The sequence below is a fragment of the Empidonax traillii genome, unplaced genomic scaffold (assembly GCF_003031625.1).
Source record: "Empidonax traillii isolate 1590-97213 ecotype Southwest subspecies unplaced genomic scaffold, ASM303162v1 scaffold9:size3134949, whole genome shotgun sequence".
Classification (NCBI taxonomy): Eukaryota; Metazoa; Chordata; class Aves; order Passeriformes; family Tyrannidae; genus Empidonax; species Empidonax traillii.
In genome coordinates this window covers 2,598,183-2,611,234 of record NW_020955202.1, presented here as the reverse complement: position 1 = coordinate 2,611,234, position 13,052 = coordinate 2,598,183, and the positions used below count along the sequence as shown (strand labels likewise).

The window sequence follows — 13,052 nt, the reverse complement described above, 5'->3', positions numbered from 1 at the left end:
AGTTCAAAAGGAAGAGTGATTTTAGGTTCCATTAACACTGCCTATTTTGTTTCTGGAGTATATTATTTTTCCAGTAAGCATAAACTAAAACAAGCAATTCAAACAAGCTTAACAGCATGAACTGGTTTAATATTTAAACCTTCAGGGAGACTAAGGCACCTCCTCATGAAAACATCATTGATTCCCATCCCCTTTCCCAAATAAAAAAAGAGAAGTTATCTAAGCAGCTTAAGGTAACTGAAGAGTTACATCACCAGCTTCTGGGGAAAATGACAGTGATGTCATTAAGTGATGTCATCATACAAGAGAATAACTACACTACTGAATATGTACCACTTCTCTCAGGAGAATGATGGAATTCTAAATTAGAAAGGGTAAATATGAAGATGGCAATTCAATAGCTAATACAACAAATAATACAATAAAAAAATTATTTTGCAATTTGGACTTTGATCATAAAATTTGACTTACGTTGTCCATGAAATTTGGCTTAAATCCTCCCTCCTGCTGACGTCGTAATTCCTCCTGTTCCCTCTGACGGAGCATCTCTTCTTCACGACGTCTGTGTTCCTCTTCATGTCTAGAATATTTTTCAAAAATTATGTCAGCTTAGTATCTTGACCTGCGCATGCTTGTACTCAGTCTCAGGACATAAGATCACGCATATAAACAAAATTGCCCTTTTTTTTTTTTTTTTTTTTTTTATACAGTGTAAGGCACTGGTCTATTCCACTTGATAAGCCTGAATATTATTGAAGTATTTTTAAATTTTTTTAAATGGTAATTGCAATACCATTAGATACTATATGTAGTCATTCAGGTACATACTGGTAAGCAGGTTAGAACTTTTTAACAAGTCACTGTGGATTAAAACATTTCAATACTGCAAAAAGATACAGTTTTAACTCTGAGATGTGTTTGTGTTGTTCTTTTTTTCTTAACATTTATTGTGATATTTAACATAAAAAGTATAAACTTTATCAGCATGATGATACTATGTCTATTTTCTTGAATTTTAGCAGAGATATGAAAACAAATATTTGCAGTATGTCAGAACATAAAGTGAAATTACCCTCCAAAATCCCATGGCAGACTATAAAACTGCAATGCTACAGTTCTATATGCAGATCATCTGCCCATAAATCTTAGAAGCATGTTCACATCTATTACAGCTATGCTGCAGTGACAAGGTTAAAATAAATATGAAACAAAAAAGCTATGTTGGGACATTTCTACACTATTTCGAAATCTCAGAAATTTACAACAGAACTAGTGGAGCTGATACAAATGAAAAAATCAAGCAAAACTTGAAACTGTTGTTTTACATTAGCATTATGTTAACATTATCATAAATAGCACATATTATGCTTTTGAAAAGCCAATTTTTAGCAGCAGAAACATCTATTCAGTATCAATAGCAAGCTCGACAAGCTGAAGTATCTAAATTCATGCAGGCCTACAGTCGCTGCATGCTACACCTTTGCACAGTAGAAGACAAAAATACCTCAATTGTATCTGCTTGCGTTTTTGAAGTTCTTGATTTCGAAGTTCTTCCAAACGCCTCAATTCTTCTTGACGACGCATGAGATCTACCGGGATTAAAAGTGTATTTAAATATAAAACCTGTCAATCAATAGGGTGGCAACATAAAAACTGCTATTGTTGTCAGATTACAGTTCTAACATTCAAATTTTAAACAAATTCATCAATGCATTTAACTCTTTCTTCCCATAAAGCTACGAAGAAACACACTGGATCCATGCCTCACAAAGGCAGAAATGAACAGGATGGGCAAAGCCTCAACAGCAGGTCATGACAACAGAAGTCCTCAAAGAGCAGAAAAACCTCACAATCCCTTACATCACCTCCTGGTTTTACATCTGGGGCAGGGCACCAATTTTCTCGCAATGCCGCATACTGCTGAAGTCACACTACCAAGTACACTACACCTAGTACACTAATAGTAAAAGAAATATGGACTTACTTATACTTTCTACTACCTATTGCAGATCACTATATATGGCATGCATCACAAAATGAATTTCGGTGCATGAAATCCAAATCTCCATGGAAATTTATCACATGACTCTATAGCAACTTAGAAATTACTAGTATTTTAACTCCCACCAGAAAGGAAGAGCCATAGCCTCTTTAAAAGCACTTAAAATGCTCTTAAATAGCAGGGCACAACTCACAGTTATTACTTTTGCTGACCAGTCACATCATGGATTCCTGCCTGGAAATTTATGCTTTCTTCAAAGAAGACTAAATCTACCTTTTGTTAGGAAGCAGTTCTTTGTCTTTTCTAATTTCAGAGTATATTGGCCACAAGACATTATTTATAGACACCACCAGGAACATTCCACCCATACAAAGTATTACACATTTCTCTACGCATTTCTTCGCTATACTAATTAAATAATCTTTTTAGCTATGCAAATCACTTTCCTCAAAATTGCATCAACATAAATTATAACTTAAAATTTTACTTTGATATCCCAAAACTACAATGACCAGTATATATTGCCCAAATATCATGTATTTGTTTTCATTTCTAGCAAAGATTATCAGATTTTTACTCTCACAACATCCTTATTGACATTAGAAGTCCTTTCTCAAACACATTTTGTAGGATTGCTTTTTCAATCTCTTCTGCAAAATGCACACATTTCACAGCTGAATAGAATATGACTACATTGAAGATTCACTCAAAACACAAAGTCTGAGGACCACTTCTTTCCAACAGTGCTTACCATAAAAATCCTGGCCACTGTTACCCTGATACTTCAGGAATTCCACAAGCACGCTATTTTTCCTTTTAAATAACCTTCAGAGTATTTCAGAGTGCAAGTGTATTCTTCTTTTGAAATGAACCTTTAGGTTGCTTCATAGTATTAGAAATTAAGGACTGACCCATTCTATACTCAACACTGTCCACTGAGGGAAACATGTTTCCTTTTCAGTTCTTTGTTCTTTCACTTTTATGTGGCATTCCCTATTTCTCGTGCACACTGGCATAGGATTTCTCTCTGGTACAGATGCTTTCTCTCCATCAGTAATGGCTACAAATTTATCATTTACTGCCCTTTGCTCTTAAGGTGTAGCACACTACTTTTCCCACTGCTGTCTTAATTTTTTTCCATTGCATAGTTGTGATTATTGCCTTTGCTGAAATTGTTAGTATTCTAAAGTTCAACATAGCAATTCAAGATTCAGTAGCATTTGACGACAGCAGAATCTTGGCAGAAAGCCTTATGAGCCAAGGGAAAATACTTATATACAGGTTTGGGCTGTGCCCAAGAGCCAGTCATATTAAAAGCTCTGCAATTATGGTAATTCTTTACTGACTTGTATTGGACACAGGCTCTTTCTCTGAACTGAAAAAATGTGCAGTAAGGCAACTGTGGGAAAAAAAAAAAACAAAAAGCCTCTGCACTTTCTTGTGTATTTGTAAAAGGACAACATCTTCATTTTATCCTCATCCTTCCACATAGCAGATGGAAGAAGGTAAAAGCGTACTCACACCTCAGAAGTTAATCCTACAAGTTGGAATACCAACTCCACAAAGACTTTTAAGCAGTTTTAGCTGCTGATTTTTTAGATTCTAAAAATGGAAAATAAATGCTAAGCTTCCACTAATTGATATAAAAGTTAAGCTTCTGCTTAAATTCGGTCATGCTTTCCAGTATTTTTACAATCTACTTAACCATCCTTATGAGAGAATATTTATGAAAGTTTGACACATACCATCAGTATGTAGATCAGAAATATCATGTAATTTACTTACACATGGAAACACGTATTCTGCTTTACAAATTACTTCTGACTCAGTCTGTCAAAACATGACACTTAAAAGTGAAAAATTACACATATCAAAAGAATGAAATCTACCTTCAGTATTAATACCACACCACACAAATCTGAATACTTAAACCAACATATTCCAGAGTTCAAGTCCTACTAGTTCTCATAAAGCAGTTTCTACAAAACCTTCACCTGCAGGAGTGTATGAACCAGTAAGCTCATCCTTTCATCTTCTTTTTAGCTCCTACACAATTAAAATATTGCATTTCATATTTCATAATAACTAATACATCTTTAAATCTGACTTGGTGCATCAGGTATATAAAAATATTAATTCTAGGTTCTTATGCCTTAGAAGTTTCATTGCACCTTTCTTAAGAATCCTGTGATGCAATCTCATTAACATAATTAATATTCTTGACATGGCATAAATCCCTAACCCCTAGATCTTGGAAAAACATCTGCAGATGAATGAGCAGAAACCTAATTAGCTGAACAAAATTCCAAGTTATTTGGTACCAAGAATGTATTCCACTAACCAAACTGTGAGGGGAAAAAAAATCCTCCTCCCATACTAACAAAAAGCACATTTCCTCACTGGAATATTAGCACCAAATGCATTTATGTTCTGGTGGCTCTTTAATGGAAGGAGTAATTCTCTTCCTTTTCCACATAAAAGCGGGACTTAGCTGATATTCCAAAAGAGGAATGTCTTTTCCCTCCCACTGTACTTAAAAGAAACTCTAATATCTACAAAACACATCTAAGTTGTTTTCCCATGTTATACCGCCAAGAGCTTTTCTATCTTAATAAATAGGCTGTCACATTGTCTCACTTAACATAATTAAGGTGTGATAATTTAAGAAAAAGTAATCTCTAATCTTGCCCTCAAGTACAGGCAACAGGTGAATGAATTCTTAGAAAATTAAAGAGCATGAGTTCTAGAACTAGACCATTAACACTGTTAAATATTAGCATTTAGGTAAGTCAATGGTAAATTTACCCAACCTGTACCTTCAGCACTGAACCATCTTAGGAAATATCAATCACACATAAACACAAAACTAAAAATATATGTCTCATTGGAAAGGGAGGGCTGTATGGTGTATTATAGGCATTGCTGTTATATCCTATTAACATGCACATTGGTCACCTGTAAGATACACCTATGCTTTCATACAAACTAAACACTTAAACATTTTTTCTTGGAAAATAAACCAAGAAACAACGTGACAGTTGTTATTTCAGGTGCTGCAAAACAATTTACAATGTTACTATGCTCTCTATGAGATCTTATGCTTTCTATGTTATTATATATATAAATTATGGTTTTAGTAACTATGCTCTGTCTAAGGCCTTATAAAAACAGCACGGCTTGAAAGACAGGCTAAATAAAGTTTTTCCTAATGACAACTTTCAGTTGCAGTAGTTTTAAGAATACTACATAAAAAATGAAGTACATTTCTTTAAAACTCCTTCCCAGTTACGGAAATGTTTTAAAGCTTATTTTTGTAGACTCTGTGCTAACATGCAATATATTCAAGCATTTAGGTTCTCTAATTCCACCAATCTAGTGAATACTCTAATCTACCTCATAAACTTTCATATATTCAAGCATTTAGGTTCTCTAATTCCACCAATCTAGTGAATACTCTAATCTACCTCATAAACTTTCAGTGTCTTCAAGTAAGAGGAAAGAAATTAAAACAAACCAGTCCCACACAGGGAAGTCATCCTATTGACAAAAATGTCTGGTTTTAAGTGTAAGCTTTAAGTAAAGCCAAGTAAATGCAGCAGACAACTTCTGACAGTTAACTGAGTTTAGGTTTCAAAATGCATCGCTACTTAGAATCTCATCAAGTTCACATCACTTTGAAATGACAAGGCATTCTTATTCGGTCTATCAAGCTACTTGTTCTACTGTCTTATGATCTAACACTCTCAGGGATAAGAATTTTTTTAGGTAGCCATGATCTCCCTTTAGATTTAAAAACCAAAAACCTTTAGGACTTGCTCTGCTACTGTTTTCTCTGCCCAAGAAACACAAGCTTCACCCTGCTCCACTCGTAAAGACAAGGCTTGAAAGCAATTGGCTAGAGGACTTTTTGCCCCCAACTAGGAGAAGACAAGATGTTCAAACAATTACAAAAAAGGGATACATAATCTTAAAATTTGAAGAACAACAGAAATTCATGGCAACTGTGTGCTATTTTGAGTTGTTACTCAAAATAGAGTAACAGTCTTCTCAGCTGGGTCTCAAAGGAAAAAAAAATAACATTAGCTACTGGAACATTTAATATCATACTAGAGGTGTACAAAACAGTTACAAGTACAAGCTATCATTTTATTTTTTCCTGCACATGACCAACAAATAGTACTCAGTCCTATCTAGTACCACAAGAAACATAAAAAATGGAAAATAATCATTACTGATGAGTATGAAGCTACCATCCAATTACTTTACATGAACTACTTAACTAGACAAATTTAGGTGAAGAAAACAGACCTAGACAATCACCCCTTTCTCAGTTTTTTAACTCATTTCTGCAAATCATTGAGGAATATGTGTAAGGAGAAATATTACCTCCATTTTCTCAGTTAAATGCATTTAATTAAAGAGTGGCTGGCAAAATCTCCAAGTATAACACACAGCACAACATGCTACACAAAAAATAAATCTGTGACAAAACAAATTTAATACTAGTAGATTATCCAATATTACCTTGCCTCATTAGCATTAACTGATGCTCATGTCTAGCTGCTTCCATTTCTGCCTCTAGTTTCTCTTTGGCTTCTCTAATGTTCCTGTCGACCTGTTCACGTTGTTGCTTTTCCATCTCATCAAGAGCCTTCCACCGTGAAGCATACTCAAACTCAAATGTTCCAGGCTGAGCAAAACGTGGAGGCTGTTCTCTTTCCCTAATAGAAATTTTGCAGGTAAAATGTACAGAAGGACACATTTAGATCAACAGCTGCAACAGCCAGAGAATGTAATAAACAATCACTTCAAGTGCAGATCTGACTTTACATCAACCTGACAGATGACTGTTCCAAACCAGACAAAGCTTAATTCAGCTGTTAAGTCAAGTAACAAAGTAACAGAGACAGTTTTCCAAAAATTGTCCAAATAAAGATCTGTCCCATTTATTTAAGATAAAAATTCATATTTACATCAGTACAAAATACTAAGTTGCAACAGCAGATTAACTGTGTTCAGCCTTCTAAAGCAAGCAGTCAATTCATAAAACCAGTTATTTAGATAACTCTCAAAGCTTACTAGACAACTCAGAACATTAGCCAGAATCTGTACACATTAAAAGGTGTTAACATTTAATTTCCCATTCTAACACTAATACTGTACCTAATAGTCAAAAATTTTTAGGAATTGGTATTCTACAGCCTTACCAGAATAAACACTTTAGCTTCAAGCAACACCATTTTTAATGGCAAATTACAATACTAAAAATAAGTATTTTCAGATTGGGTGACTTCTACCTCATGATCAAGACTCACTTTCTCATGTCATGCTCAAAGTTTTATCTGAACTATGGAAACTGCAAAGATGTATCCTCCACTGACTTTGCAAACAGTTAAGGGGCTGTTCAGAGAACATAAAAATCAGGGCATACACAAATCTCTGCAGGATTAGACCACACCCCTGATCCATAAAAGACTACAGCTTGTCTGACAACAAGGTCCCACTGACTGCAGTGTAGGCCAAGAATCTCTCTACTTTAAAAACACACAGAATGTAAAACTAACAGGCCAAGTCTCAACTTTACTATGATTAGGAAATTCTGGGAAGGTCCTTTTTAATCCTTTGACACAAAACAGCATGACATACAAAACACTACTTCCTGCTACTCAAACCCCAAAATAAAAATTAGTGTATATTTATCAAGGTAACTAAGTACATAAATCATGTTTTATAAAATAAAGGTAATCACAACTTACTTGTGGTACTGTTGTGTTTTTTGCATTAGCTTCTCTGGGAGTCCATCTTCATCATCAAATTGCTCCATTGGTTCTACAACAACAGGTCGAGGTGTTCTGGAAAACATTTCCAATATAATAACTGAATCATAGATCAACCAGGTACAAATATTTTAGCATTTTGAGGAAACATTCCAGAAAGCTAATATGTACTCTATAATTCCTGTATCTTGCCTTAAATCACAGAATTTCAATGAATCCCAATTTTAAGAATTATCTTTGAAAATAATTGTTTCTATGCCCAAAACCAGCTGTTCAGCCCAGAAACCCCAACTTACTTGACACAGTTCTGTTTGCTATGAAGGAAAGATTTTGTTAAAATATCAAAACCGTAGACTAGCAATTACAACATACTTAGGAAGGAACTACCTTTTCGTTTCCATCAGTGAGGCAACACAGGGGCCATGATTATACTGGGAAAGCCTCAAATTCAAAACAGAATAACACAACCTAATCTGATATTTCTACAGACCTTTAGAACTTAGTTTTGAAAGTTTCTCTACAACTGAAAACAGCTTGCTCATCTGGCATTAATATTCCAGTGATAATTAGAAAGACATTTCTGTTTAAGTTTAAAAACCCATTCTTTTAACAACCATACATTCACAAATCAGAATCCTAATTTACCTTTGAAATCGCATCCTTGAAATGTAGTAACCAGAGGCAAGTATTAGCCAGTACTGACAGAAATAGCAGTATAAGAATCCTGAACTGTGTAAAAAGCTCTCTGCATCAGTATTGGGAGCAGAGCCCAGAAAACATAGTTTAAACTGCTAGAAACACTATTTACAAAACACTAGCATTCATTTGTTACATTCCACATCTTTATCTCACTTTGCAGATCATAACCCACCACTTTGGGCATCAAGTCTAGATTAAAAAGACGAAGTCTAGAATCACAGGGCACAGCTCAGTAACTGTTCCATCTCATGCTATCTGCATGGCAATTGATGAGAGTTCTGCTTTTTAAATGCAACTGAACTGTGGCGCTAACAAGTTATGATTCAAAACAATTTTAAATCTAGAGATTAATGTTTCAAATGTCTAGTTGCGATCCACTTAACCCATGAATTTAAAGATTTTCTTCTGATCAGGCAAAGAGTTTTCAGGTAATAAATGTGAAATTTTAGGCTCTGAAGCCAAACATAAAAATATCACGGCAGCAGATTCATGCTAATTATTTTTGCAACTGTGCTTTAGGGAACACGTCAGACACTTAAGCAAGACAAAGATCAAGTGCTTTTTATTCATTCAGGCCACAGTTAGATGGTCAATTCAACTAATCTATCCAGCTGGTAAAATACAAACACTATCCCTCATCACATCCTGGCTTATTTTTCCCTGCCACATCTTTCATGCCAAAAATAACACTCATGTAACACTGGACTAGATTAGTTCCCTTGTTCGGCTCACCACACTTCCATTTAAACACTAATGCCAAGAAAACCCAGGAGATAAGAACAAATTGCTGGCACCTCCTGATAACAGCAAAGACCTATTCAGATTGAATTTACTACGTAACTACCATATCAGTTTAGTGGTGCACAAGATTTATGAGATTATCGCAAGAAATAGGAGTTCCAGACCCTTTACCCACCTGCAATCTCCTCCTGATAACATTTTCTCCTGCACCTGACATTAGCAAGCACCATCATGTGCTTAAACAGGCCAAAACGAACCCAAGAAAAACTGAATGCTTTTCTGCTGTTTTAGCAAGCCAAAGAAGTTTATGGAAATATCATGAAGTTCTCAAGCTGATAAAAGATCAACAGCACAGCCAAGGCAAGAAAAGAACTACAAGTTCCCCAATTCAATGGAAGCAGCTTTCCAGACTGCAAAATCACAGCCTTATTTTCCCAAATGAGAATCAGAAAAATAAAAACTAAAAAAAAATCATGACTATTCATCATTTACATAGTTTTTGAGAAAGCATTTGAAAATGCCACTGTGAAAGTGGTGAAGTACAGCACTGAACAACTCTCTTCAGCACATACAGAAATAAGAGATGCAAGAGAAGTTCTGCAATTTGCAAGTTTGCTTGCCCTTGAAATAGAAGTTTTCCTGAGATCATTGTTATAAACCTCTGCAGAATCTCAGTCTTCATTTAAAAACAACAACAAAAAAATCTGGCCTTACAAGACACAAACAAAATTCTGAGATAGAAACACTTTTCTCCGTCTATGGAAAGATCAGCAGTGTTGTGCACTGCTTTGTTAAGAAATAAAGAAATATTATTTTGTCACATTGTTACTGGGATCAGGAAGACTGCAATCAATGAAAATTAAGTCTCACTAGAAAAGGCCATTCTATGTAGAGAATATTGCATGTAAGCAAAAAAATGCTAAATTTTGCTCTCAGATTCTCATATGGTAATAAGAAATCTTATCAACAGTAAGCAGAGAAAGATGGTTTTCTTTACCAAAAAAAATCAAAAGTATTTGGAGTATTCATGTAAAACACCTTAATTTCTCATCTCATGGCTTTCATAATTATCTAAAAAAAATAAGAACTAGGAAATGCCCATGAACGCAGCTTCTGTTCACACCAGAAAGATATACACAAATCCAAACAAAAGCCTGGGAACTTACGTTGTTAGTAAGAATGCCCCATCACTGCATCTTTCTAGAGCTTTTCGTGCTGGAGGTTTTGCTGCAAACTCTACGAAACCTTTTCCTGTAGCTCTGCCACGATCATCTACTACAACAACCGCTCTTTCCACTGGCCCGAACTGAGAGAATGCTTGTTCCAGCAGCTCATTAGAAACCACAGGTGAAAGATTCTTGACAGTTAAGGCAGCTCCATGTGTAGCAAATCGAATTCGAAGCGGTCTGCTCTTCAAAATAGTACCATCAAGTTCTGCCTTCGCTATTTCAGCCAGGGTCCTAGATTCCTTTATCAAGATATAAAATATTTCATAAATTTTAATTTCAAAGACAACAGATGCCACTTTCAATTGCCCCCCTCAAGAAGTAGCAAAGTTGTTTTCTTTGACTTGACCACACTGGCATCAGAGTTATCCAACCTTTTTTCCCCTCTAATCAAAACAAAAACCACCACCAAAGTTCCTGTCCTCTGATCGAAAAAAAAAAAAAAAAGAGGCGTTCATCATCCACTATGATTTATTCTAAAAAATTACACGCATTCATTTTTGTTGCACATTTGAGGACTTAACAAATTTCCATTTTGACAGTGCTGCCCCATAAAGGCTTTAAGTAGAGTTGAACATCTGATGCTTTTTCGTATTTACCTACTCAGATATTTATATTCTGCATCTCTAGCTCCAGATAGCAGGAAACAGTAATTTCAAAGACTACACTACAGCATCTAAGGTGGTTTGGGTTGGCTTCTTGTTTTGCCTTTTCGTAAGTGAAAATATCACACTTGCTCTCAATGAATGTCCAATTCAAATTACATCAACAAATGATGAAATCACCTTCTTTCCTCACTTCCTCTCACCTTTACAGGCTTTCTGTACCCACATCCATGAGATGGTGTGCATGAACAACTGCTTTTTCTGTTCACCGAGACTGATACCCGCAGTCACTTAAAGAAATTATTCTTAGATCTTTCTCCACAGTTCATCTGACTAGGTAAGTTAATATATATATACATATATATACATTCTCTAAACATAATGGAAAAGGGAAGCTCACATAAAAGCTCTAGCTAATCTATATTACATACCAAACTGGGTAATGGCATATAAATATATCGCACTTCCTCCAGAAAATTGCTGTTTCAGGCTGGGGAACTCTCAAGGTAAAAGATGTATGGCAGAATGCCACAAGCATTTTAAGATGACAACCAAAAATTAAAAAATTGCTAACCAGTAAAATATATGAAAAAATCATATGTAGAGACCCCCAAGGAACTGTAAACCTATTCCCAGAATTATATAAACCGGTGCATTCTAGACACGGCAGTCATGAAAACCAATACTGCATATTAAATTGACATTTAAATACAATCTCATAAACTTTCCGGATGATTTCTATTTTCGCATGCTCAACTCGAGCACGTTTGATCAAATATTGTATTACCCCTACAAATCCAGTCTTATCTGGGCACAAGTAATTTAAACAAACCAAGTCCCCCGTTCTTTGCAATTCCGTGATTGTATGTTCTGTTTTCACGACGTGTGAGCAGTGGTATTTCGAAACAATTCTGCCCAGTGCCGACGGGTGAGGCGGGGTTCGAAACGCCAGGGGCCGGGAGGGCTGCTCAGAAAGCAAGGCTCTGGCTTCGATGTAACAGGAGAGGGGGGATAAGGAAGAGGCGGAGGGACCAGCGCTACCAGCGAGCAGAGAGAATGGGAGGCAGACACTGCCATTTTTTTTACACTCGCCGAAAAGGAAGGGAAGGGGGCGGGGGGCAATGGACCGAAGCGTCCCGCTTGCAGAGGCTGCCCCTGGGCCACCACAAGGGCTCACCCGGATCCTTACCAGGCGGATGAAGCCGAAGCCACGGTCCCGATTGATGAAGACCTCGCTGGGCTCCCCGTAGCGCTCGAAGAGGCGCTTGAAATCCTCCTCGGTAATATCAGTAGGCAGATTCCCCACGAACAGCCGGCAGCGCTGGGTGTAGCTCTTCTCGCCAGGTTTGAGAAAGCTCTTGATATCGATGGTGAACCCACCCTCCTGCTCCTCATCTCCGCCACCTTCTTTGCTCGGCGCCAGCGCCATGGCCGCCGCCGCCGCTTCACTCTCTGCTTCTAGGCCCCGCAATCCTTTCAGATTGCCGCCGCCGCCGCCACCCCCCACCATGCCCAGCGGCGCCGCTGGGGAGCTGTTCTCGATCCGCACTTGCTTCAAGTTCCTATTCGCGGCCATATCCGCTCCTTCCCCGCCGGTTCTCCCCGGGATGACGCGGATCCCAGCTCGGCAGCCGCCGCCTCCGACACTCGGCCGATTCAAAATGGCGCCGCCGCCAGCCCCGGCGACTGGTAACGTCCCCGAAGAAGCCCCGCCCAGCGGCGCCGCTCCCGCTCAGGGCCGTGGCGGTGCGGCTGCCGCCCATGGCGTGCCGTGCTCCTCCTCTCTCTCGGCTCCGGCACACGGAGCTTCGTATTTGCCTCCGCAGAGGCAGATGTGTGCCAGGGGCTGCGCTGCCTGAGGGGGATAACCCGCCCGGAGGTTCCCTCGGTGCGTGACCCGCCTTTACAGAGAGCCGGCGCAGCCATGTTGCGTTAGAGCAGTGGTCTCTTCAGCCCGTCCTCAGGCAGAGGAGCCCCTCGAGGATTCTCTCCCGAGGGAAAG

General features: G+C 37.8%; 1 protein-coding gene across 8 annotated transcripts in view; it reads right to left on the bottom strand.

The window, feature by feature from the left end:
* PSPC1 (paraspeckle component 1) overlaps positions 1-12,738 on the bottom strand; it is a 60,566-nt gene extending 47,828 nt beyond the window's left edge. For all 8 annotated transcript variants that reach the window (XR_003571333.1, XR_003571335.1, XM_027884747.1 and 5 more), the window contains exons 1-6: positions 12,240-12,738; positions 10,386-10,687; positions 7,759-7,854; positions 6,527-6,723; positions 1,505-1,589; positions 472-580 (exon numbers count right to left, since the gene is read on the bottom strand). Coding sequence is in view for 6 of the 8 variants with exons in the window: in XM_027884747.1 (XP_027740548.1) it covers positions 472-580; positions 1,505-1,589; positions 6,527-6,723; positions 7,759-7,854; positions 10,386-10,687; positions 12,240-12,626 (1,176 nt within the window). In the remaining 2 variants the exon portion in view is untranslated. The remainder of the gene's footprint in view (positions 1-471; positions 581-1,504; positions 1,590-6,526; positions 6,724-7,758; positions 7,855-10,385; positions 10,688-12,239) is intronic.
* Positions 12,739-13,052: the final 314 nt, after the last annotated feature.